Here is a 27,936-nt window from a genome sequence, read left to right on the forward strand (position 1 = left end):
AAAAGTATATTTTTCTAATATGATCTTTTCATTTTTTATTAGGAGGTATTGCAAGAATTTGTTTTACTATGTCTCGAGTAACGCATTGGCACTTACATTGTTTTCTACAGAACCTACGCTTGACGTACTCAGGAGTTACTATCTACTAGCATTATTTATATTTATTTAAAAATAACTAATTAATAACTATTTCAGAAATTCTGAAATTATAATTCACATTCTAGTATAGGAGAATGTCTCAACGAGAATTAACAGAAATCCACTGATATAATTTAGTAATCCCCAAAGTGGTATTACCGTTAAACTATTAGGTTTAGTAGTACTTTAATACTTTACTATGAAACTTAAAAAACTGCATTGAATGGTGTAATTAAAATTATAGAATTTCAGTTGCAAAAAGGATGCAGCTGTATCGACGCTTCTAAAAAACACAATTGCACTTTTACAATAAATGGAATTCTATAATTTTGATTACAGTAGTCTATGTAGTTTCTTATACTCTACAAAAGAGTATGAAAGTACTTATGCTCTAAATTTAATAGTTCAAGAGTTATATCATTTTGAAGTCAAATAATTTAGTAAACTTCAAAGTGTTATGACTCTTAAACTATTCAGTTTAGGGCACAAGTACCTAAATACTTTTTTGATAAATTATCGTTTGTTAATCGAAAACTTAAATGACAGGATTGTAGATGTTTCGTGACAAAATGGACGCAGACTACAAGCGTAGAGCGTGATTTTTTCGAATTTTCACATTCTTCTTCTGCCCCTCGCACACGTGGAGTACCGGAAATAGCTTCTACCCTCTTGTAGAACCAACTGTCTTGACGCGTTTAGCCACCGCGAATGCTCTTAACCCTGCGTTTAAAATTATGTCTGCAGAAATATTCGTGCCTCGACGAATCGTAGTAAATGCAACTTCGCATCTCGATTGAAAACCAGACACAGGCGAAATTAGTCAAATAAATATTTCGAATAATTAATAAAAAAATAAAAGGTATTGAATTAAAGATTTCATAAAATTTCAATGTCCTATCGAGTAAAATATTTCTCCGGCTCTTGGACTAACTTTTTAGACCAAACTGTACATTTGTCAGATGTTTTGAATGAACCTTAATACTTGTAAAATTTTTAACTGGTATCGTTTATTTACAGTAATTAATATCGCGGAGCATTTCTCTACCCCAAAATAAAAAACTATTAAAAAATAAAAAGTAGCCAACTTCTTTGCCCAATTGTCTTTATTCTATGGTGTTTGTTACACAAAATATTGCAATACAGGGTGTTCGGCAACCCCTGGGAAAAATTTTAATGGGTGATTTCAGAGGCCAAAATAAGACGAAAATCAGGAATACCAATTTGCTGATGGAGGCTTCGTTAAAAAGTTATTAACAGTTAAATTAAAAAAATTCAAATCGTTCTGGAAAAATTATTTTCGGTTACGGAGGTCAATTACAATAATTTTTGGTGAATAGACATACCCCCGAAATCCTATTCACTTTCAAGAAAAAAAATCGAGAAGGTGTAAAATTTTTCGACGGGGAAAAAAAATTTCAAATCGTTTTGGAAAAATTATTTTCGATTACGGGGGTCAGTTACAATCATTTTTGGACATTACATATACCCCCAAAATCCTATCCAGTTTCAAGAAAAAAATTCAAGTAGGTGGACATTGTCGACAAAATTAAAAAATCTCAAATCATTCTGGAAAAATTATTTTTGGTTGCGAGGGTCAATTACAATCATTTTTGGTGAATAGACATACCCCCGAAATCTTGCGCATTTTCGAGAAAAAAATTCAGTATAGGCGGAAATTTAAACGTTAATAACTTTTTAACGAAGCCTTCATCAACAAATTGGTATTCTTGATTTTTGTCTTATTTTGTCCTCTAGAATCTCCCATTACAATTTTTCCCAGGGGTGGCCGAACACCTTGTATAGTGTTGTGTAGAAATAAAATAGATTTTAGTCGTTGAGCTACCCAAGTACCCCATGATACTAGTTGGGGGTTAAATACATGATCGAGCTTATAAATATTTCTTCTTTTCGTACTATGATTTGAGCAAATATTTTACATTGGTCTTCGATTTCTGGCATTAGTAACGAAGGGTTAAAAAAGAAGTGCACAAGTGTATACTGTATTCTAATCAAAAGAGATGGGGAATGTTACTGTTTCCTCTGATCGAGTTTGATCAGACTCCCCGGTACATTCGTCAATACGCGGTATACCTACATACTCTCATTAATATGGATGTCAAACGTGGGACGTCCAAACTCTTACGTGTTCTTCATATCGTTCAGAAACCCCGGCCCACTTTCCGCTGCACTTCGGCTTTCACCACCTCGTGCCAGTCACTGCATTTCCTGCACTGATTGTCATCCGCCTCGCAAATCTGCCAGCCTTCTTCCTAGGCCACAATCTTCGTCGCCCTTTCGTCCCTCCACCTATTACCTTGCCACTTCTTTTCAAGTAAACGTACTCATTCGAACCATTCAAGGAAGAAATCTACTCTAGAACATAATTTTTTAGTAGTTCTTAGGAATTTTTTGAGAGAAACAGCAAAATACTTTTTTTATCAAGTTTGAACACATACATATATTTAAATCTATATACGGAGAATATCAATAGTTTTTTCCGTACAAAAATATTCAATATTTTAGAAATTACAGTAATCTTAGTAAAGGTTCTTCAAAATTTTTTAGTAGTTTTTGGGAATTTTTTAAGAGAAACAGCAAAATACTTTTTTTTATCAAGTTTAAACACATACATATATTTAGATCTATATACGAAGAATATCAACAGTTATTTCTGTACAAAAATATTCAATATTTTAGAAATTACAGTAATCTTAGTAAAGGTTCTTCAAAATTTTTTAGTAGTTTTTGGGAATTTTTTAAGAGAAACAGTAAAATACTTTTTTTATCAAGTTTGAGCACATACATATATTTAGATCTATATACGGAGAATATCAACAGTTTTTTCCCGTACAAAAATAGTCAATATTTTAGAAATTACGGTAATCTTAGTAAAGGTTCTTCAAAGTCATATACTTTCAGAAAATGAAAGGAAAAAAATCGATTTTTTTTTTAAGGTTCTAGAGTAGAATACCCACTTAAAACCAATTGGCGTAATTGAGAACACCGGGACAAGGAAAACTCTAGTTTCGTTAAGAAAATTGTTTGCTTAAACACACAATTAATCATACTTCTAGTATCTAAATGCATTCGTGGAATGTTTAATCTCGTCTTCTACGAATGCGATATAAAATTATTGCGATTCGATAAATGTGTACATCAAGTGCATTTAAGAAGAAATTCGTAATAATTTAAGATATTACGAGTCGCCATATTGAGAACTTTTAATCGAATTCAAAAACATCTGATGCATCTTCTGAAAGAAACACGGGTTTAAGGATGAGTAAATTGGCTCCTGCATTTTTTTCAAATATCATTGATCTAATCGTTGAACGACTAACGAAATGCTTTCGCGGAAAGCTTTAAGAAAACGAATATAAGCGATGTTAACGATCGGATGACGCTTTGGTCGTGTGCGAAATAAATTTCGTTGAAAGAAAGGCGAGAAGGCGTGGTCCGCGCACAGAAAGAAAAGAAATGGAGAATCCTAATAATTCTCGTGGCGAAGTGCTTAGAATCCTGTAACGTTCCCAAGGGGAATGAGACCACGAATATTTTCGTCGCTGGGCAAGATGAGAACATTACCGTATTTTTTTTTTTCGAAGCACAACGCGATATTAAGAAAAGGAGAACCGTCTTGTGGCACTTTTATACCAAAGAAACCACGTACGTATACCGTTCTCATATGCACACAGTTATTCACTGTACCGCGCCTTCTTTTTCCTGCTATCTAAATTTATCTGAGCGTGTCGCTCCAAGGTCGTTACCAATCATTTATTTGTTAAGATATAATTTTGAACGGAGTCAGGACGATCTATAGATTTCACAATTTTAAGGATTATAGTCGGTTGTAATTGTATTTGTAGTATATCTCATGGGAACATAGTTGAAATTAATCATCGGTGCTAATAATCTCAAATACTTGAAAGTTGAAACAAACGAAAATTAATTTTTCCGAACAAAATCAAGAGGACAACGCTTGAACATTTCAAACTTTAAAGATATAAAGGAGAATGGTCTTTAATTCAGTCTATTTCGTTCCTCAATGTAAAAAATATTTAAAACATTAGCACGATTATTTTTTATCGTACCGAGTCTCGATCGTTTATCTCGCTTCCTCCTATTATAACCATTCTCTCTTTATCAAGCACTATTCAATTCCACTTGTAGAAAAATTACGCTGCCTAGTCCCGAATTGGACGAAATTCGACCACAAATTACTGAACTTACCAGCGCGTTGGAATAATCCTCGTTAAATTTGCCGCCAGTTGACAGAAGTACCTCGAACGGTCGTTACTAGGCGCGATTGGTCGGCGGGACCGCGGCGTGTTTCGATTGGCGGTTGTCTCGGCGGCCGTCAGCCAATCGTTCCGCGTGCCGCGTGTGTTGCCTGGAAGGGGGTTCCGGCAGTTGGACTCGAGCCCTGGACGATCACGAATGTGCGTCTTCTTTGATCTTTCTCGAAGTGTTTTCGTATTTCGTTGTTAAGAGTTGAATTTTGTATATTGTGTCGATAACAAGCATCGAACAGTTCTTCTCGGTCAGTGCGCTGATAGGAACTCTTCGTACAACTTCATTTACGATCGAAGGACAAACAGTGCCAGCGAGAGAGCGTTCTGTAAGGTACGTTAATCACGTCCACCATGAACGGGTCTGCGGCGAATTTAAATTTGGAATGGATGCCGGCCGGCGTTGAACGTTCGTCGGCCGATTTAGTATCGTTCCACCGATTCCTCGATACATTTTGCAACCGTTGATCGCGGAACGACAGAGTGCCCGGATCCATCGGTAATATTTCGTCGCAATATCAATTTGCTCGTGCAAACCGCCTGCCTCGACGTTTTCTTGTTTGCCTCGCAAGAGGGCCGACTTCGTCACGGGCTTGGCTGGGTTTCTTGAAAACGAATCTGAACAATTACGCGTTGACGCCTAGCCAGGAACCAGACGCGAGGTTCGTGCTTCGTAAGTTCGTCTGTGAAGCGGATTGCACGTGTCTTTTCGATTTATCGCTGCATAGTTACAAGGTTCTTTCGATCTATGCGCTTCTCATTGATCCCCAAAGGGCGGGCATTCATGCGCGCAATGACGTGTGCTTCTATGCTCCGGGGTCGGACGTTCTTACGTCTTTTTTCCTTGTTGAGAAGAAAAAAAGACGTTCGAACGTCCGTCGCTACGACGGCCCGTGTAACTCTTAAAATGGTTCCTAGAAAAAGTTTCGTATCGACGACGTATCTTTACACGGTACTTTAGACGGTACGTGAAATCTAGGTACAATGCCGGACAAAAATATTTACGCAGATCGAGTTTTGTAATTCAATCGAACGTGTAAATCGGAATCGAGATATTTTATTAAGTCTTATTTTAAAGTAACTGTTTTAAGCTTCTAAATGTGTACAAAGAACCGCGACAAAAATATTGCCACTTACAATGTAACTTATCATAATATTTTGTCTGTAATCCTTCTTTCTTTTTATCGTACTTTTTAACCGATTGGACGTCGAATTAATTTCGTGTTATTTTTGGATCTACAGTGAGTCATAAAATTATTGGCACACGCAGTAGTAGTAATTTATACAATCTTACGCCATAATATGATCACCTTTGAATGAAGATTTTATAACGTTAGTGAAATAGTTTTTCCGTTAGACTAAAATACGTCATTTAGGTGTTACCTGATTGTTACAACATTGTATACCGAGTCTGAACAGTGGCGAAGAAAAGAATATCGGAATAGGATGATTCGATTGTTTTTCGTAGATCTTTGTCGGGCGTGCCAACATTTTGTTTCGATAAAACTAGCTTACTGCGAACAGTTTTTGTTACTAATCGTGCAATTATTCGATTTTCGTGTCGTTTTCTAGAACATATAATTTAGAGACCCGAAACAATATTTTTGTCAACTATGTACGTACATATATGTATATTTGTGTTATGCAGATATAATGTTTTATAAAAATCGCGTAAAATGTGTCTGATGAAGCACGAGTTAAATAGCCTATTGAATAAATTTTGGATAAATTAGATAAGTTCGTATGAAACAGTTGCATTCAATGTTTTATCGTACCAGGTTTTGATCTTTTCTACGAAATCTTATGCTTTTCAAACCGTAATCCATATCGTGGTGCCATAAAACACGAAGCGTTTCATTTCGTGTGAAATACCGAGCATTTTTTTTTTCTTCGAAGATAATTACGCAGCCAACGGATTCATAATGTGGTCATTAATTACCAACCGTTGGATTTGTTAACTGTAAGCGTTCGGCATTAATTGAGTCTGCAGAATTAATTCGTTATCGACGGATGCTCGAAATTTAAGACGCAAATATAAATATTACGAATATAGCGGTAGGTCTGTAACGCATACTTCTTTATCGATTTTTTATCGCCTCGCCCGTATTCGTCTTCGAACTGTTAGGTTACAATCGTGGGATTTGAATACGGGTTTTCCTATGGGAGGTTATGTTTTTCAGTGTTAATTCATTCTACAGAAAAATGTTTACAACTTTATGGCCAAAATGTAATCGATCGGTTCACGGCTTTGTTAACAACTGTTCACGTAAGTTGTTTACACGAATTTAGATGTTAGGACTTCACGATGCAAAATTCAATATTCGTTGCTTTGTTGCCCCTCGAGCAGCGTGATTTTTCGAAGCGTCGCGACGCTGGTGACCACTGTAGCAATCTTTGCAAATTAAAAAATAGATCTTCGAGACTCTTAATCAGTTTTAATTAAATTGATCATACAACAATGAGTAATTTCTCTAAATTTGGTAATTATTGTTTCTTTGCAAATCTTACATTTAAATAATGTGGGCTCTGTGTCTTTTTATTATTAATATTCGCGATAAACGAATGAGCTATAGCGGTCTTGGGAGTCGGTAAACAGATACACTCGGTTAATATCCGGGTATACGGGTAATACAGTTGCAATTATCTACAACCGCATTAACCTAACCCAGATCGCTTTAGAGTGTTGTGTAGATAAATTTGTATTTCAATTATTATTTGGAATAACAAATTTTTGCCTACAAATAAATATAATTTTTTTCTATAATATAAATACAGGGTGTTCGGCCACCCCTGGGAAAAATTTTAGTGGGGGAGTCTAGAGGCCAAAATAAGACGAAAATCAAGAATACCAATTTGTTGATGGAGGCTTTGTTAAAAAGTTATTAACAATTAAATTAAAAAATTTCAAATCATCCTGGAAAAAATTATTTTCGGTTGCGGGGGTCAATTACAATCATTTTTCGTCATTAGACATACCCCCGAAATCCTACCCACTTTCTAGAAAAAAAATTCGAAATGGTGTAAAATTTTTCGACGAAAAAAAAAAACTTCAAATCGTTTTAGAAAAATTATTTTCGGTTGTGGGGGTCAATTACAATCATTTTTCGTCATTAGACATACCCTCGAAATCCTACCCACTTTCTAGAAAAAAATTCGAGAAGGTGTGAAATTTTTCGAAGGAAAAAAAAAATTTGAAATCGTTTTGGAAAAATTATTTTCGGTTGCGGGGGTCAATTACAATCATTTTTCGTCATTAGACATAGCCTTGAAATCCTACCCACTTTCGAGAAAAAAATTCGAGAAGGTTGTGAAACTTTTTGGCATAATTAAAAAATTTCAAATCGTTTTGGAAAAATTATTTTCAATTGCAGGGGTCAATTACAATCATTTTTCGTCATTAGACATAGCCTCGAAATCATACCCACTTTCGAGAAAAAAATTCGAGAAGGTTGTGAAACTTTTTGGCAGAATTAAAAAATTTCAAATCGTTTTGGAAAAATTATTTTCGATTGAAGGGGTCAATTACAATCATTTTTAGTGAATAGACAAATCCCCGAAATCCTGCGCATTTTCGAAAAAAAAATTCAGTATGGGCGAAACTTTAAACGTTAATAACTTTTTAACGAAGCTTCAATCAACAAATTAGTATTCTTGATTTTCGTCTTATTTTGGCCTCTAGAATCTCCCATTAAAATTTTTCCCAGGGGTGGCCGATCACCCTGTATACGAATACATTTTTACGAAATATTAGTTGAAAAATTTAAATTTCATTTTGAATACTGCAAATCGATCTTCTGTTCTTTTCCATTATTTTAAACTTTCAGACCAGAAATATTCTGTGGAATACAAGGATTGCGATAATGTTCGAAAGTGAAAAGAATACCGTTATCAGAAAACAATAAATTATACTTGTATTCGAAAACAAGAAATTTCGTTATCAGACTTTAATGTGTTAAGTGATATTAGCTGAATATTATATTTTTGTATATTTGAATGTTCGAAGATTGAAAGTTTCGTAGTATAATCGTGAAAGTTCGGAAGAACGATGTTCCGTGAAAGTTTTTGTAAAATCTGCTTGTCGAGTCGATCGGCTTGTAGCCTAACCAGCTACTTATTATTAGCTTGGTAAAGATCGCGACCGCGAAGAACACAATGCATCGTACGTAGGCTAACGTAATTTGCTTAAGTTCGAAGTAAGCCGATCCACATTGACGGCACTGCTGTTATATCCAATTACTGACTGCTATACGCGAGGAACCGCGCTAATGTTGTGACATGAAAAAACTGTCCACGGTGTATCGTCAGGTTACTCGAAACTATAAATACCGGCCGGTACCACGCGATTCTAGGGATGTTCTCGCACGTTAATTACAGAATAAAAATGCCCACTGGGACTTACGCCCCTAACCGTTTCATTGTATTTTAAAAGCATTGTGTTCTAATTTTCGCGGCGGTCACGTGGCAACACGCAACTGTTTTTTGTTCGTTGACCACTTTTACGGTGTTTGTTAATCTTAACCCTTATCGCTCCAACCGATAGTAATTGATTAAAAATTACTTTGTAATAATCTTAGAATGATAGAGGTAAATTGACACTCTGTCAAACACACGATATTTTTAAACTGTTGACAGAACCGCGATTTTATATTGATAAATCCTAGAGTAATCAAATACATGAAATTTTTGAAATAGTACTTGTCTGTAGAACTAACCATGGACAAAGTTTTTTGAAGTGTAATATTATATTCTTGATGAATATATGCTTTTGAGGGATTTAAAAATATTCGGTAATGTTTCAATAATGGTTGTAACATGAAATTTTTGAAATAGTACTTGTCTCTGTAAAACCAACCATGGATAAAGGTGTTTGAATATAACATTATATTCTTCATGAATATATGCTTCTGATTGATATAAAAATATTCGATAATATTTCATAATGATGGTATAAAATTGTTAACCAAGACTATTTTGGGTGTAATTCTACCAATATTACTAAAAACTACGTTCAAAGTATAATCTAATTGCTAATAATGAGTTTATACACGCCTATACTCTTACTGGTTGTGTTGGTGCGATTGAAATTTAAGAATGGTAGCTGATGCGATAACTGGTATACTTTGTTCTTATTGTCAAGGTTAATTTTACAGTGCAAGCATTTCAGTTTCACTTCTTATCGGATTACCGTCCTTCCTTCATAAAACACACAAGATACTTTTTAAAAGGTCACGGTGACGGTATAAGTTTGTATTTGCACGAAATACTATTACAACATATGTATTATCTATAATACAGGGTCACTTGTGCTGCATTTTGTGCATAATTTCAAATTTGTGTGAATTTTCTAATTGTCGAACGTCTCTTGTTAAAAAGATTCCTACTTCTATAAAAACTGTTATACAGAAAGTAGAAGTCTGAGAAAAACAGTGTTGACCATCGAAAACGTCCCTTAACCAGTTAACTGTTTCGTCCTCTTTAGAAAATACGTATCCAAATTGCGTCGCAGAAATTTAGCGATGACGAATATACTCGTCGGAAACAGTTAACTGATTAAAATTAATTTTTTGAGGAATTACGCTGGTAAAAATGGAAAGTTATAGCAAATGACATAAAACGATAGTTTGTGTGGTGAAGAAAATGTTTGGGAGGTCGCTAGTTGTTGAATTTCTTTAGAGATCGTCGATTTATTGTCCTAAAGGTGACAATGACTTCGAGTGATCGACGCGTCTTAAAATAAATTTACGACGCAACACAGCGAGCTTTTCGAAATGTATGTACATTATAAATTAAAGTGGGTCACTGTGTGCGAGTGCGTGCGTGTGCGTATTTGTATTACATATAAAATTTTCAAGGTCAAGCTTTATTTTTAGCAAACGACACTCTCTTCCACGCGGGATGTCGCGATAAAGTAAAAGGTTATTTCGTAGATTCTATACAGGTCTCCACAGCTTACACCCGGTGTATAATTAATATATTTTGAAAAATTGCATGAAAGAAACTGCAACAAAATTTTACTTGTAATAAATATAAATGATAGGTAATATCTAATTGATATATGAATGTATAATACTATTATGGTATATACTATTTTTAATTTGTAAATGAATCTTCATAGATATCTGCTAAAGTAGTCGTTTTTCATTTTACCATATGAAAACAGAAATGTTATATCATATTTATAGAGGGTGTCCGACCACGCCTGGGAAAAATTTTAATGGGAGATTCTAGAGGCCAAAATAAGACGAAAATCAAGAATACCAATTTGTTGATGGAGGCTTCCTTAAAAAGTTATTAACATTTAAATTCAAAGTTTTCAAATCGTTTTGGAAAAATTATTTTCGGTTGCGGGGGTTAATTACAATCATTTTTGGTGAATAGACATACCCCCGAAATCCTGCGCATTTTCGAGAAAAAAATTCAGTACGAACGGAACTTTAATTATTAATAACTTTTTAACGAAGCCTCCATCAACAAATTAGTATTCTTGATTTTCGTCTTATTTTGGTCTCTAGATACCCCCATTAAAATTTTTTCCAGGGGTGGCCGGACACCCTGTATACTTCATTATATAATAAAATACAGTATAATTTGGATTAGAACAAAAATAATAGGAACGTAGTATTTTGCACTGTAATAATAATAGATTAGACACGTAAAACTCGTTGTAGTTTCGTTGCACTTGAACAGCCATACTCAACTTACGACCCTTCAAACTTTTCAAAAAACACCAATTTTTAGATAAACGTGTGCATACATTTAGATTTTGAATTTTATTTTTTATATTAAGTAAACTTACGTTAGTATACTTCGAACGTTTATTTAATAATTGGTTAGAATACTTACACAGTTACTACAAGTTAGTATACTTACTAATGTAAGATTACCTAATGTAAAAGATAAAATTCAAAATCTAAATGTATTCGAATGTTTATTTAAAAATAGATGTTTTGTAAAGTAATTTATACCAAATAATACATATTAGGTATAATTTACATTAGGTTTTTAACAATAGGCTGAATATGGCTGCCCTGGAAGTTGTATTAGAAATTTTTCTTTGAATTTCTTCAAGTGTAATTCTTGTATTCCCAGTCATTTTGAAGGATTTGGTAGTCTCTCTAGCGTTAAGCATCTTTCCAAATTCCAGATTGCTCGGAACCTTACGTAATTTAAATTTTTCAATTTCGAATTCTTGAACACTCAATGAGCCCCCGCACGAATAAAAGTAAAACTAACACACATTGAAAACATCGTACACATTGTACCAGTTGAAACGAACGCAATCGTATTAACACTTCGACTGCCACGCCACCTATATTATGGGTAACAGGATTTACCACTATGATAATAGAAAAATTAATTCTCAAGTTACGAAATTGAGAGAAATAATTTTGGATAGAATTTGTGAATTTTAACAAGGTTATAAAAATAAGTACCGATACAAATTTTAGGTTATGCAGCTTGCAATGGTCTGAAATAAAAATATTACTTTTGAAGAATATTATACTGTTTTTATCTGGCAGTGAATGTGTTAAAGAATCGGCGTCACTACGCCTTCATTGTTCTATGTGTAAAGCCGATTCTTTACGTGGCGACCCTTAACTCCGTGAAATCATTGTTATCAAAACTGCAACCAGCTGTGACGTTTCGCTGTCTCGCGCGGGAATCACGTGATATCGGTTGCGCTTCGTTTCCAATACGACAGTGTTTCTCAAGCGTACTCGAACGTACGTGCCAAAGCTCATTTTTGCACTAGGGCCAATTTGCACTTTTAGATACCCGCGGGCACGTTTATTTTACAACGGTCGAAAATCTAAATACAGTAACGGTCGAATATCGTCGAATTCAGGGCTCAGCGGCGATGTTCTCGCGTGCAAGGTTATTTTTTCTAAAATTGGTCTCGGAACAATTTCTGACGAAAAAGAAAATAATTGTAATAGCAGGAAGCGAGATGATCGAGACTTCAAAGAGATACCGCCGCAATGCAAAATAATCGTGCGATACACAAAATGCTACATTCCGTTGTAATTTTGATGTTATCTTTCTGAAAATGGTTCCGATACATTGTTGGAACCCAGCAGATTAAAACGAACCCAAACACAACATAAATCAGAGTTCTTTTAATGAACTTGATATATGTAATATTAATTTTTCGTGGGTACTACTTTCTTTTACTGTTTCAAGCTTGTAAGAAATCTAAACAAATATTGGTACATTTATTGGAGTTTCTATTTTAATATGCTTGTGTCAAATATTTCTAGAATTATGAGAATATAGGTTAGTAAATACAATGTGGAAAATTAAATTCTTTCTTTATCGTACATAATCGCTAAGCATCGGTTCAAATTTTTCGCCATTTTAATTTCTACACGCCTATCAACATAACAGATCCAACGACGACGGGGTTTTTAATTAAACACATTTTTATTAACGATCATTGCAATCTAATATCGGTATTACTAATCGCGAAAGGAACTGTACGTTTTTAAGTCGCACTTTCCTGGAAATACGATAAACATCAGAAATGTATTTTCTTATCTGCGATATCAAAGGTTTTATCGTGGTAAAACAATACATCACATAATAGCGAAAGATATAAATTTTTATTGATGTTTGATAGGACAACAGAGCCTCTTTCATGCCCTCTTAAAAAATCGTATATTTGTGTTATTACAAATTATATGTCGCCTGCAGTAGTAAAAGTTACGTAAAATTGTATATTGCATTCCGCTTCGCAGATCGAAACTGTATAATATTCTGCGAAACTAAAATTTTAATTTTAAACCATTGTAAGCTGCATAACCTAAAATTTGTTTCGGTACTTATTTTCACTATTATTTACATCCACATGCAAAGGTGTAAGAATAGACACTAAATTACTAAATCATGAAACATTTTAATTATGTGCAATCATTATAAGAACCAATCTTTTGTGGGTACGCAGGGTCCATTGTATCCGTCTTACATTTCAAATTTTTTGTTTTTTTTTAAATTAATTCTAGAAATATTTGGTACAAGCATATTAACACAAAAGACATACAGCAAAAGTAAAATTTTGATTTTAAACCATTGTAAGCTACATAACCTAAAATTTGTTTCGGTACTTATTTTCGTAACCTTGTTAAAATTCACAAATTCTATCCAAATGTATTTCCCTCAACGTCTTAACTTGAGAATTAATTTTTCTATCATAATGGTAAATCCTGTCACCCATGTATGAGTAACATGACAGTGAAAGTGTTAATATATACAAAAGGAAATGAGCGTTCGCGTATTAAAATGGACTCGACTGTGGCTATTGCGCCGAGTTGTACCGAACTGCGTTTATGTCAGGTGGTAAGAACCAAGTGACCAGCGGAGCCTCGAATAGCAGAGAGTGTCTCGTTTCGTTTTTGCTTTTCCTATTTTTCTTGTTTCTCGGTGCTGTCGCTGGTTTAAAATTAGCTCTCCCTTACTCCCTACGAACCGATATACGTTGCCCCGTACGAAACAAAGAAAAAGAACAGTCGAGAAGGGAACACGCGCAGGGAAACAACGGGGATCCTCTTTCAAGACGAAATCTCTTGGAAGTTGATCCTTTTTTTTTTCTTTGATGGGGGGGGGGGGCACTACAGCAGAGCTAAGAGAGGGTCGATCGAGGCCAATGGCCCTCCATCAACGGTTACGAAATCTTAAATAAAACGAACTTAATTATTTAGAAGTCACTGGTAACCGACATTAAATTTACAAGGTTTCTTTCAAACACTTGCAACGAATCTAATACCTATAGTATAAAAACTTGGAATGGAATCGTGTTTAAAGCTAGTAAATATTACATTTATAATGCACACTTCCTTTCCAACTGTAAAATTCAAGAACTCTCCGTCTCTAATTTTCATCTATTCGTGTACTAGTGTCTTAGTCTTTTTACATGATTTATATTTGTCTCATCGTTCTCTCGATTCACGTAAGTGATCTTTTTGGTATTGTCAGGTCCATTGTCTTTCGTTAATGGTTTTAAGAGTGTTATTTTAATTTTCTCTCAATTCCTTTTAGTAATTGTACTCCAGACAGTTGCCCCCCGACGTCCATATTGGTTTAACAATGTGACTACCACGCCACCTATATATGGGTGACAGGATTTACCCACTATGATACTAGAAAAATTAATTCTCAAGTTAAGATGTTGAGGGAAATACATTTGGATAGAATTTATAAATTTTAAGGTTACAAAAATCTGTACTGAAACAAATTTAGGTTATGTAGCTTACAATGGTCTAAAATAAAAATTTTACTTTTGCTGAATATTATACAGTTTTGCATTTTATATTTCATTTCGATTTCGGATAAAAGTGAAAAATGTTTGTCATCTTTCAAAACTCGAAATCTGTTTCGATCGGTATCTTGCCCCTTTACTAACTTTAGTTCAAAAAAACAGAAGAAGAGGGCGGTCCTGTTGACTTCGAATGATCTTCGATCGAAGGAGAAACGTTCGTGGATACAAGTCACGAAAGTTGCACCGTGGCGTTCGATGAATTTGCGTTGGTAGTAAAGCAAGGTTAGATTTAGGAACGGGTTAAGTTAACGTTCTCTGCGTGGGTTACCCTTTTTTTCGCATCCCTTAAGCCTGTTTCTGTGTATGATTTTCTAAAGGCTTCGACCGTGCAATATACATAGTTTGAAACCACTACAGTAGTACACATTGCAAGTACATACAGTGTGTCACAAAATTATTAATAAAAGGAATATAATTGATCAGGAAATTGTTTGATATTTTCTATAATCAAAAATAACGAAGATATTGAAATGTTTAAATGGATATTTAAATAAAACCTTAATATTTAACCAGTTAACTGTTTCGACCTCTTTGAAAAATGCATACCTAAATTGCATCGCAGAAATTTAGCGATGACGAGTATACTCGTCAAACACAGAATATGTGCAATATGAAATTAGGTTGTAATAAAATGACCTTATGATTTATGATGATTTATTTCGTTACTCACATTTATTTATTTATTTGAGTTAACGTAAATATTTTGCATATGAATGAAAAAAGAAAAACATAAAAAACGCCGCCTTATGAATACATGTAAAAAAGAAACGGAAGGATCCTAATCCTGTTTTTATTACCATGCGCGCCACGTATTGCATAGTATAAAACAATATATGAACCCGTAATTGATTCTGTGATGGCTAATAAAAGGCAACGATATATTTACAAAAACTAATCGATACTATATGCGATTTTTTTTATATTAATTATTTATAAACTTTTATTTGTTCCTTTTATTTCGACGGGCCTCAAAATATTTCAAACATCTTGAAGTTTACGAATATATTTTAGTTTTCACTAAAATTGCAATTCAAACTGCAAATTGTCATTACTTATTATTCATGACGAATATACTCGTCATACAATTCAAACTGCAAATTGTCACTACTTATTACTCATGTCGTAACACAAAATCTTGCACTTTTTTCCATGACGAGTATACTCGTCATAAACAGTTAACTGGTTAATAAATTGGAAACCATTTAAGATAGGCATCTAAAATTTGAAATATTTTATTTTTACGAGATTATCAACGGACGTTGGAAATTTTAAGAAAATCAGGGGCAAAAGATTTATCGCCTGCGCGTTTTTGAAGTTGAATGGCTCGTATGCTAGTAGCATTTACCCTCGTGTTCCGACGGTTTCACAGTGTCTCGGGACTGTGTTAAGAATGTGGTAAGTATGTGAGCCGTGAAGCGACGGCTTAGCAACAGACCGCCGACGAACAAAGCAATATCCTTGTAACGCTTTAAAGAAGAAACGTGTCTGCGACAAATACAATTTACTTTCTATCGAAGCCGATTTTCTATCTTGTTGCGCAAAATTTTTAAACAAAATTTTTAATTATCGTGTCTCTAATCCGTCGACGAGGATCGAAACTAATTTCGATAAGTTTGCTTGTGTACTATAAAAACGATTGCAATAAACTTGTGAAACATCGTGAATAGGAAAAAATGGTTCATGCAAATGTTAGTCAGTTTGATGAGAATTATAACAATTTCATATTTTTTAAATCAGGGGGGCCCTTTTTCCTCCCAACTGTTGCTTTTCCAAAAATATGTTAGTTACTAGAAAATTGATTCTTCTGGAGCATTTAATTAATTTAAAAAAATGAAATCAATGTCTTGGTTAAATTCTGAGAAAACAACTCGTAACACTTTATTTGATGGACTCTGTATGTTTGCAGTGGTGTAGCTATAATAATTGGTATAAGTAGAAGTCTTGCACAAGTAGGTACCTAAGAGATACACACGTAGTATTTGTAGCGTAGATCAAATAAAAGTAATTATCAAATAACCGAGTTTCTATTTCTTAATTTCGAACCCATCTGCGAATAATTTGCATTTTTTGTAAAAGTGTCCCACACTCCCTTTTATATGTTCCAATTGTGAATGATTTCTTTTGCGCATAATTCGCGGTTACCATCGTTGCAAATCATTTTTCATTCGATTCACGAAGACACAAGTTAATTCGTTTCCTTTTGTTTTCGTTTTGCAATTCTCATGCTTTAATAAAAGAAGAATTAAAAAAACTTTCGATGTTCATTTTCTTGGTCGAATAAATATGGAATAAAAAGTGTATTCGCTTTTCTTATAATAATATTATGGATTTGGTTGTAGTGCAAATATAATAATATAAAGATAGATTTATATTTGTTGTACCATTCATACGTTCTACAATGTTTTTGAATATACAATTGATTTTGTATAATTTTCCATTCGATATACAGGGCATTCGGCCACCTCTGGGAAAAATTTTAATGGGAGATTATAGAGGCCAAAATAAGACGAAAATCAAGAATACCAATTTATTGATGGAGGCTTCGTTAAAGAGTTATTAACAAAATTATTGTTAAAAATTATTAATAAAATTTGTCGATTTTTCTTAAAAATTCGTTTTTCATTTTTAATAAATTTGACGCTCTACAGAAAAGTTGTCTAATACTTTTTTGTAGGTACCCATGGACTCTACTTCAGAAAAAAGTTTCAATGGAATACATTCATTATTGTAGGAGTTATAGTCATTTGAAAATTGAACCATTTTTATGGGGTTTTTCTCATTTTGCGAGATCAAGGATCAACTTTTCGAATATTTTTATAATTGCTACATATTCTACACTAAAATACGCGTAGTTTGCATTTTGAAAATTTAAAATCCTCCAATCCATTCAGGAGTTACGACATTTTAAAGATTCACATGAAATTTCAGGGAAGCATTTCTGGCCTCACATTAGATGTTCGGTAAAGAATTTTTTTCACGAAAATGCGTAGGATTTCGAGGGTATTTCTATTCACCAAAAATGCTTGCAATTGACCCCTGTAATTAAATATAATTTTTTTACCATGATTTGAAATTTTTTAATTTCGTCTAAAAATTTCAGTACCTACTCGAATTTTTTTCTCAAATGTGGGTAGGATTTCGAGGGTATGTCTATTCACCAAAAATGCTTGCAATTGACTCCTGTAATTAAATATAATTTTTTTACCATGATTTGAAATTTTTTAATTTCGTCTAAAAATTTCAGTACCTACTCGAATTTTTTTCTCGAATGTGGGTAGGATTTCGAGGGTATATCTATTCACCAAAAATGCTTGCAATTGACCCCTGTAATTAAATATAATTTTTTTAGTACGATTTGAAATTGTTTAATAACCTTTTAATGTAGCCTCAGCCAAGAAATTGATATTCTTGATTTTCGTCTTATTTTAGCCTTCAGAATCTCCCATTGAAATTTTCTCCAGAGGTGGCCGAACACCCTGTATACGGAAAAATGCCGAAAACTCCGTATATATAGTAATCAAATTTTTAATGAGTCAGATTGGCTCAGTCCGTAAATCTAGTGTTAAAAGTACCGATGAAATAATTGTCGGATGTTTGAAGACAGATACGAGACTAATAAAAAGAAATGTGTACGAGCTGGACTCGACATAGGATCGATCGGCCGGAATGACAATACTATGTCGAATCCATCTTGGCGTATGACACCGCGAGGGGTCAATCTGCCCGGGAGGACGTGTCGTCGAAAACAGTTGCAAGAAATTTATGGAACACCGGTTGCTCCGGGTCTTTAATGCAAAATTCCCTGTACCGATGGCAGGGTGAGTCACCTTATTACAAGGGCCAGGACCAATCACAGGAGCGACGTTCCTGTCGGAGATGAGGTGCGACTGTTGCTATACGGTGGTACAGGTGGGTGGTGGCAGGGCCGGCGCGGAACGGGGTGCTCCGGGGCCTCTAGACTAGATCGATAATGCATCTCTTGGCGGGCGTAGTTCCTCTTAGTCAGCGGTGATCGCTCCTGCGGCCAGATGTCCTGCTAGTTTCCTCCTGGAACTCGTGAGTACCGGCACTTTCCAAACCGGAACCGTTGTTCCGCTACAGAAACAAGTTTCGGTGTCTCCTCTCCCCTGCTTTTGCTTGCTGGCCTCTTTTATTTTGTTTCCCTACACCTGCGGTGGTTTTTTCGTCCCTTTTACTGCGTAGAAAAAAAAACAGGCGATACGATTCGAAAACAGGTTTTCGAGTTCCTATTTTCGGAGACTCCTTTGCTCCCTGACAAATTTCCCCCTCCACGAAATTCGCTCGACAATTTAACGCACTTGCGATGCACTTTCGTTCATTTTCCCGTTCCGGGCTTTCCACCATCTTATCATTCTTGCAAACATTACACGCCGCGTTAATGAAATAGCCGTTGTAAAGTGTTTTCCGTTAGGCTTCTTAGGACGAAAGTTAAGTTTTGCGCGATGAAAGATCGTTGCAAAATGATAAAGGTTTCTAACGTATGCGAGCAGCCATTTCGACATTCCAAGTATACTGCTCGATAGTGTTTGGTGTTGAATTGTTGCAAAAGAAGTACCTGTGATGATTCGTTTCTTTTTTCTAACGGTCAAACTTTGTTTCAATAGGCAAACGTTTGTGTTAAAAAATATATTTCTGTGTATTTATCGAGTCTACTGAAATACAATCATACTCTGACTTACGTTTGTTCCATCAGATTCGTGTTTCATTTTATAATTATAAATATACTCTAAACTGTACTTCCCTAGTTGCATTTACTAAAGAATGGAGAATCTTAATCTAATACAATGATAATACATATACACATATGTACCAGTTTGTACGTAAATTCCAGGTTTGACTGTATTTGATTTTGTTGACAATTTGTATCGCGATACATTTAGACAGTGTGAAATGCGTCTATTTCAAACAAAAGGCAACGAGCAGAACAACTCATTTGTGTTCAAACTGTTCCAGTAAAATGCATTAAAAAAGTTTGAACATATTTTTTAGCATTACATGACTTCAAAAATGTATTGTAGTTTAAATTTGATAATGATTCTCGGGGATTGACGTAACGTTTAACACGTTCCCTGCTATTACCACATTCTATGGGATATTGAAGATATTCGGTTGGATTATTTATTATATTTTAAACCATATATATTACACTGAGTAAGATTTCTATAGAAATATATCGTGGTGTATGGTGAACGGTTTATCAACCGAATGTTGGTGAACGTGTTAAACGCGCAGGAAACGACAGTGAAATTTATTATTGTATTTTAAAACGTTATCCTTGGTGCAAGGTGATGTAACCTAGTGCCAGTGAATCTTATCGTTCAAGGAGCTTATGGATGTCATGCTTCTTGCATCTCCTCCTCAACTGGAGGATCCCCCTCCTTCTCAACAGAGAAGTCCTTACGCAGCTAATGGGGTGTGTGTGGCTGCGCGGTGCAGATGCGCAGAACGACCGTGTCGACGACCGCGTGATAGAAGCAAATGTGTCTAACCTAGACACGACCGACCGGGTACTAGAAGATCATTATGAATCGCTATGAAATAAGAACGGCGCGCTGTTAATAGCAACCGTGATATTTACAGTTTAAAAATAGGTTCTGATCGCCTCGAGGAACTGAGCCGTGATTTATTAAATATGTATAATGGCCAGGTTTCGAGTACAAAGGGTTCTGGCGTTAAAGGATGTAATCGAATAGGGGGGTTTAAAAGTGGCTCCAAACCAAATCGAACCATAATAGCTTATCGAGAGAAAACACTTCGTGTTAATTTTTAACCGAAAATTTTGACGGTGGGGGTAGTAAAGGGGTGGTAAAGAGAATCACGTTTTTGCGCAATTTCTTTTGTCCTATTGAATATTAAAATGTGAAAAAATTCAGACATTTCAGATATCGGGGCACATGTGGGATTTTTTTTGAAAAACATGATTCTCTTTATCACCACTTTACTATCCCCACTGTCAAGATTTCGGGTTAAAAATTAGCACGAAGTGTTTTTTCTCGATAAACTAACGAATGGTTCGTCATACTTTCGATTTGGTTTAGGGGTACTTTTTGGACCCCCTTATTCGCCTTTACTCTTTGTCTGTGCGCGGCGACGGCATAGCAATACGGGCGAGCGCGCATCTAAGGCGCGCAGGCACACGCCCATTCGTGCGCCTCAGCTGCGCGAAAACTCGAAACAATGCCAAGAAGGGGAAGCCCGAAGCGTGCCATTTCCCCCTGAGAAGGCAAGATAAATTAGTGGCGGGTGTACATCATCTACAAGGTTGGGAAGATGTATTTATTACACTAAGAATTTCGTAACGATATTAACGCATTCGGTACCAGCGTTTTAGTGGAACATTCCCTTGCCCAGACACTTTGAGGGTCTCTTTCGGTGTCAGGGCCTTTTAAATCAATGTTGAATGGCACAAAATCCTTTGACTTATTTTTCTTAATCTACACAAATTCAAATATTCGCGCAGTGATAAGCAAAATTGAACCTATAAATAGTACTTTTCCAAAAAATGATAATTTAAATAAAATTATTTCAAATAAGGTGGATAGATCAAATAACAAATAAAATACAAATTTTAATTAATCATTTGAACAATATTTTATTTCGCTAGTGTCCATATCCCTGTTTCATTGCAAACCTTCCAAAAAATTCAATTTTTCTGAAGAATTTGCTTTGAAAAATGTATGTGCAAATTCCTACGTCCAAACTCCCTGTTTGTTTTACAATTTTTTAGTCCGTGAGAATGGTAAAACAAAACTTTAAACGCGTTTGTCTCCAAACTATATTGTTTTAATTGGTTTTAATTAAATTAATAATTGATTTATTAATTTTGTATGCTTGTAATTGGAGTTTATACTAAAATCACTTTTCTATTTCATTTGCTTCAAATTTTTTGTAATTTATAAAAGTGATAAAAAATGTTAAAAAATTATTAGTTAACTACATTTACTTTATTCCAGGAATTTGGAAATTTATTTCTCAATGAATATATTACGATATAAATAATTATGTATGTAGTTTTTAATTTAATTTATTTAAAAAACAAAGTTAATGTGTTGGAAGAACAAAGTGTTGTCATTTTTTTAATTATTGACTCTTATTTCATTTAAAAAATGTCGATAGATACGTATGAGAAACACCAACGTGAAAAATTGTTCAATTTTTTGGCAAAAAATAATAAAAAAAGACCTAAGAATATTATTTTTTAGCAATTTATCTAAAATTTCATTAGCACAACGATACGAATACACATGCTAATTAAAATGTATTTTTTAAATAGATATACAATGAATGTTTTTTTTTAATTTTATTTTATTTAATTATCTTAATATAGAATGGACTGATTATAAATTTTCTTTTGTTAATTCTTTGCAGAACCTCTTCAGCATGCACTGATTTCTGAAGCGGATAATGTAGCGGACAGCGAGGATTCGGAAGACGAGTGGAACTACTATCGTGTCGATCCAAACAAAGAACAGGACTCCACCACTCCTGTCGACAAACCACAAGACGCGAGAAACGAAGAAAAAATTGAGAGTCCAGAACTTTCCGTCGAAGATAACGAGTTGAAAATCCAGTCCGAGGACATTGGGGAGGGTATTAAATGCGAAAGTCCGGAAAAAGAATCGTCTGAGCTTATTAACACAGAGGTACGTTATTTCTATAACTCAGATTTATCATTAGGTTAACCAAAAACTAAAAACCAATTCCTTTTTTTCTATGTAAATGAAAGACGACTTTTTTTAGAAACACAAACACTTTAATCAACAATGTACTGTTCATTTTGTTCAATTACATTTCGCCATCTTTCAGGCAACTTCATAGTTCAAAAAAGTTCTTATTTCCGTCGGCTGAAAATAATTCCAAGAACAATTTGATATCCTCTTCAGCAAGGAAGTTTATACCATTCAACGTGTTTTGCAAATAATAGAATATTTCATACAACTAATTGAAAAGTTTAAGAGTTTCATTCAAGTCATACTCACGATTATATCAAAATTTTATCAAGTCCTCAGACCAGAAAACAAAATAGCGTCGGATTATTTATCTACAAAACGTTTCCAAAATACGAGTAAAACAACGTAAATGGCGTAAATTGATGCTAACGTGCACGATAATTGTATAAAGATTAAGATTTATCTGTTGATTTAAATTGTCTGTACAAAACAAAACGAATTTGCCCACAGATTAGCGCAGAGAGCAGAACAGTAGAAGAAAACCAAGAAACGAAACCTTTCGCCGAGGAGCAAGAACAATCTAAAGACATGGATTTTCAATTAAACCCAGATGCGGCTGAGTTCGTTCCAGTTTCGCCTCAATTCGTGGGACCGAGATTGACCATCGCCGACGACTTTCCTATTTCCGGTTCTCCATTGAAACAAGTTTCCCAAATGGATGACATCCAGGTGCCCAGTCAGAGCGAATTCGATAAAGAAATCTGTCAGCGACCGAGAGAGGTCGAAACCGAAGAAAGGGGGTATCAAAACGGCGTAAACTTGCAGCCGATCGACGACGCGGACTATATGGCCGATCGATCGAAAGCTCCCGGCTTTTGCCTGAACCTGGACGACTCCGAGGTCTCGTCGATGAAAGCCGAATTCGGCGACGAGTCGTCGACCAGCTTTTTGACGAGCACCGACTTGCACAGGACCGGCATGTCCACGGTAGACGAATCCTTTTCGAGTTCCGAGCGCGATTACGACATCTCAAAAGACCCTATGGCTATGTCTTTCACACCTAGCGATTTCGAGGCGGCGTTCGACAAGGGCGTCGACTTGAACGCCGTTCATAATATCAGCAATATCGACTTGGACGACAAGCACGGTGTTATCGAGGAAGAAGTCCTCGCTGCCCAATCGCCGGAACTACACCCCGAGCTGACGAACCTGGCTTCTCCGGAAACTGAACAGCCAACGCACACGCCGGCCTTCCCCGGGGAGCCCGCCGAGCTCGTGAACCTGTCCTCGCAGCAAGAGGACAGCGAATCCACTTTCATCGAGCACCCTGTAGTAGAGGAATCGAAAACCACCGTCGACTTTTTGAACTTGCAGTCGGAGTCTTCCCAGATGGAACAACAGGACGCGGCGAGATCCGACCATTCTCCGCTGACGGAGAATTATTCTGCAGAGTTCGAGTCGGAGAAGGAGGCCGTGTCCGTCGACAACGAGCAACTTCTGTCGCCTTCCAGCGCCGAGATCGACGAAACGAAACCCATGGACGAAACCAGCGAGGACGTCGTTCTCTCGGCAACCTATTCTCAGAAGGAGCCCTGCGTCAAGGAGGCGGACACGCCTTCGTCGATATCACCGGTTCCGGACGCATTGGAAACCGACTTTACAACCTCGATGGAGAACGCGAACGTCTCCTCCGCTATGCAATCCGCTTTGTGCGTCGACGCTCCAGAATTCACGCCTGGACATCATAATTTCCCCGCGTACACCACGGAAACTGATGAAGTTTGTCAATCCTCTACTCTTATAGAAACGAGCGACGTTTGTAAATTACCTTCCACAGAAACGAATGACGTTTGCGAATCACCTCTCTTAGAAACGCGCGACACTTGTCAGGCCTCTATAGAAACGGACCAAGTTTGCAAATCCCCTACCGTAGAAAATATCGATATTTGTCAGTCTCCTACCGTAGAGTCGAACGACGTTTGCAAATCCCCTGCCATGGAAACGCACGATGTTTGTCAATCTCCTTCCGTAGAAACGAACGATGTTTGTCAACCCTCTCCTATAGAAACAAGCAACGTTTTCCACTCTTCTTTCGTCGAAACCAACGACATTTGCGAATCGTCGACTCTTTTAGAAACTAGTAGCGTTTACCAATCCTCTTTCATAGAGACCAGCAACATTTATCAATCCTCTCTTGTAGAAACGAACGACGTTTGTCTGTCTCCTACGAAAACAGACGATGTTTGCGAGTCGCATCCCGCGGAAGCTGAAGATATTTGCAAGCTCGTTTCACAAAATTTGGACTCGTGTACACAGCCTCCGGAAGAGAAAGTTGTCGAACAAGCGCAAGACAACTTGCTGAACTTTGTCGAGGAGCAAGAAGTATGCGTGAAAAAGGAAATCGTAACCGAACCAACTCCGCCTCCTTCGCCACAGAATTTGGAAGAAAAGGTCGCGCAAAATGTCGATGATATGATCTGTTCCATCAAGTCTGCCCTCGAAGAGAAAACCGACACTGTCGTGGAGTCGAAGAATGAGGTTCCGATAGAAACGAACACCTTCGAAATCGCGACGCAAGCAGTGGAGGATCCGGCGAAGGAAGCCGTTCCGAACTTGTTGGAATCCGCGCAGGAGTTCACGGGCTCGGAATGCCTGTTGTCACCGAAACCGGAAGACACTCTGTTCAGCACCGAGCCAAAGTTACAAGAAGAAATTCCAGAGAAAGAGACATTGACTGTCACCGAAGAACCGGAGAAACCGTTCGAGCCTGCGACGACGGAGGAATGTAAAATGCAGGACGAGAAGAAAGTGGAGGAAGTTCCTTTGGAAGTGAAAGAACCCGAAGTAGAAAAAGCCGTCGACGTTGCAGAGACCAAAGTGGCGGAAGCAGCAGCAGCAACGGCCGTTGCTGCAGCCGTTGCCGTCACGAGTGCAGTTATAATTCAGAACAAAACGAAAACCACCACCAAGTCTGCCCCTGCGAAACCGACGAAAACCATGCCGGCAAAGACCGGTCAAAAATCGACGCCGACGTCTCCCTCGAAAACTGTGTCTTCCACGACGAGAACGCTCGTTGCAGCGGCGAAGAAGCCAACGACGACCGCCACGGCTCGCCCGAAGGACCTCGATGCTCCGAAGAAGACGGCTATCTCCAACACAGCATCCAACAAAGCGCCAAGTTCAAAGCCAGCTCCGAAAACGACCAGCAGCACGACTTCCGTAACGAAAACCGCGACCAGGACGAGCAGCGGGGTCGCTACGAAAACAAAACCCGCCGTGGCTGCCGCGAAGACGACCGTCAGCGACAAGAAACCCACGGCAAACGGCGACGTGAAGCCTTTGGCTAAGTCGACCGTCGCGGCCAAACCACCCACCAGCAAGCCAGCGCCGACAACCAAGACTTCCACAGCACCGAAAACTTCGACCATGCGAACAGTGACCGGGTCAACGACGACGACGAAAACAAGACCGGCGACAGCCACCGTGGCGGCCACCAAACTCACCACGACCACGAGAACCACTTCCAGCGTGACCTCGACGACCACCTCGCCCAGCACGAGGCCCAAGACGGCTCCGCTTGCCGGAAACGCGATGAAATCCCGCACGTTGACCGCAGCAAAGTCTCCGATCATCGATAAACAAGTAAAAGAAACGGCCAACAAACAAATCTCCATGGGACGGTCCAGAACCGTCGCGAAGACGAGTCGTGCTTCCGCTCCCGCCGCCACCACCACGGCGAAACGCGTGTCTTCGACAACGAAAACCACCCCAACGATGCCGTCGCCCATCAAGAAGGCCACCGCGACGAAAATCACCGGCAGAGCCTCGTCGATCGCCGGGAAAACGACCACAGAGAAAGAGAAGGTCCTGCAGAACGGAGTGTCGGAGAAAGTGGAGATAAACGCGATCATTGACGACGTACCGAAGAAGGACCTCTCACCGGTGGTCACACCGAACGATAATCAGCTAATCATGAGCTCCGATTGAATCCGCGGCGAGACCCGAGCACCGCGTTCGACCATAACTTCATAATATTGTCGATCGTACATCGCGCACCCGAGAATATTGTGCTTCGCGGGTAAAGGATAATCCTTGGTCGTCGAACGAATCTGGCTGGTCGGCCAAAGTAGTTCATTAGAGAATATATAACGAATATAATATTTTAGCGGACGATCCGGATACGTTCGACGCGTCGAGTTCTTCGTTAATCGGAAGGAGTTTTTACTAATAACTAGCGTAAAGTATAAAAGATAATATATTAATGTGTATATGTACCGATGAAATAACGAGTCCGTTTATCTATACTGGCAAAAGAGAGAAAGAGTGACTGATAGATAGTGAGAGAGAGGGAGAGAGAGAGAGAGAAAGAGAGAATGAGAGAGCATACGTTTAAAAAAAAATAACAAAAAAAAAAATACATGCTATATCGCTTCAGAACTGCTTCGGTCGTACTGGTGAAACCAGGTGTCTCGCTAGGAAGTGGGGGTAATAATGAGGAAGAGATGGTGATTTGCTAAAAGGAGATATCGGTTGAATTTGTAAATAAATCGTACGCGTTTCAAACTGGTCTCTGAGATTACCAGAAAAATGTCCACTTGGTGCTGTAACTGGCCTGCAAAAGAAGAAACGAAACACATAGGGCCCCAATGAAGTCGCGCCGAGAGATGAAATTCGAGAACCGAAGGAAACGTTACGCGTCCCGCTTGACCGCACGAGGCGGTTTCTTAACATATTCTTAACGTAAAACACGAAGCTGGACGATCTTTTTATACTTTTTAATTTTATATGTGCATTATACTTGATTAATGATTAATTGTCGTACTTTTTATGGAGAACTTATCATCTACACTTCTAGACACGCGCATAAACACATTCGTCCACAGACACAAATACACATACACGTACACCACGCACACGCGAACGACAGGTACCATATATTTATTTTGTTTTGTTTGTTCCTATTCTGAAGTTGAGTATACTGCGAGAGAATATTATACGCTCGTCATCCATTAATACCATTCTTATGTATTCTCTATTCATTTTTATGTACAGCACTTTTATGAGTTAATGTGATACATATTATTAAATAAATTCGAACAAATACGAAACGAAAGAACAATTTGTATGTATACGCGAGCATCATCGGTTCAGAAACCACATATGATGGAAAAGTATAATGTAAGATGAGAAACGAGAATCGTTCTTACCATCGAAGGTTTGAAGAAAGAAAAGAAAAAGGAAAAAAAAAAGAATTATATCATAAAAGAAATTGTTTTCCAGTTTTAAACATATGACTGATTATATACTACAAGTATTTGATCCCTTATTGCCACGAAACGATACGAATAAAGAAGTAAAGAACGTTTTAAACAATTTACAATAGAACCAATGAGTATTTAAATATCAATGAATGTTACTGCGTTAATTTCAGGTTTTGACTCCTCGTTTTCTCTTTCTTTCAATACGTAGAAGCTTGTGAAACTTTTATTTTTCATTATGTTTTTTAAAT

The 27,936-nt window shown here is 36.9% G+C and overlaps 1 protein-coding gene across 7 annotated transcripts in view; it reads left to right on the forward strand.

Moving 5' to 3' along the window:
* Window positions 1-27,714, forward strand: part of LOC143343624 (uncharacterized) — a 92,983-nt gene extending 65,269 nt beyond the window's left edge. For all 7 annotated transcript variants that reach the window (XM_076768699.1, XM_076768696.1, XM_076768700.1 and 4 more), the window contains 2 exons: window positions 22,126-22,400; window positions 22,938-27,714. In XM_076768699.1, coding sequence (XP_076624814.1) covers window positions 22,126-22,400; window positions 22,938-26,414 — 3,752 coding nt within the window. In that variant the 3' untranslated portion in view covers window positions 26,415-27,714. The remainder of the gene's footprint in view (window positions 1-22,125; window positions 22,401-22,937) is intronic.
* The last annotated feature ends 222 nt before the right edge of the window (window positions 27,715-27,936 follow it).

The sequence above is a fragment of the Colletes latitarsis genome, chromosome 7, assembly GCF_051014445.1.
Source record: "Colletes latitarsis isolate SP2378_abdomen chromosome 7, iyColLati1, whole genome shotgun sequence".
Taxonomy (NCBI): domain Eukaryota; kingdom Metazoa; phylum Arthropoda; class Insecta; order Hymenoptera; family Colletidae; genus Colletes; species Colletes latitarsis.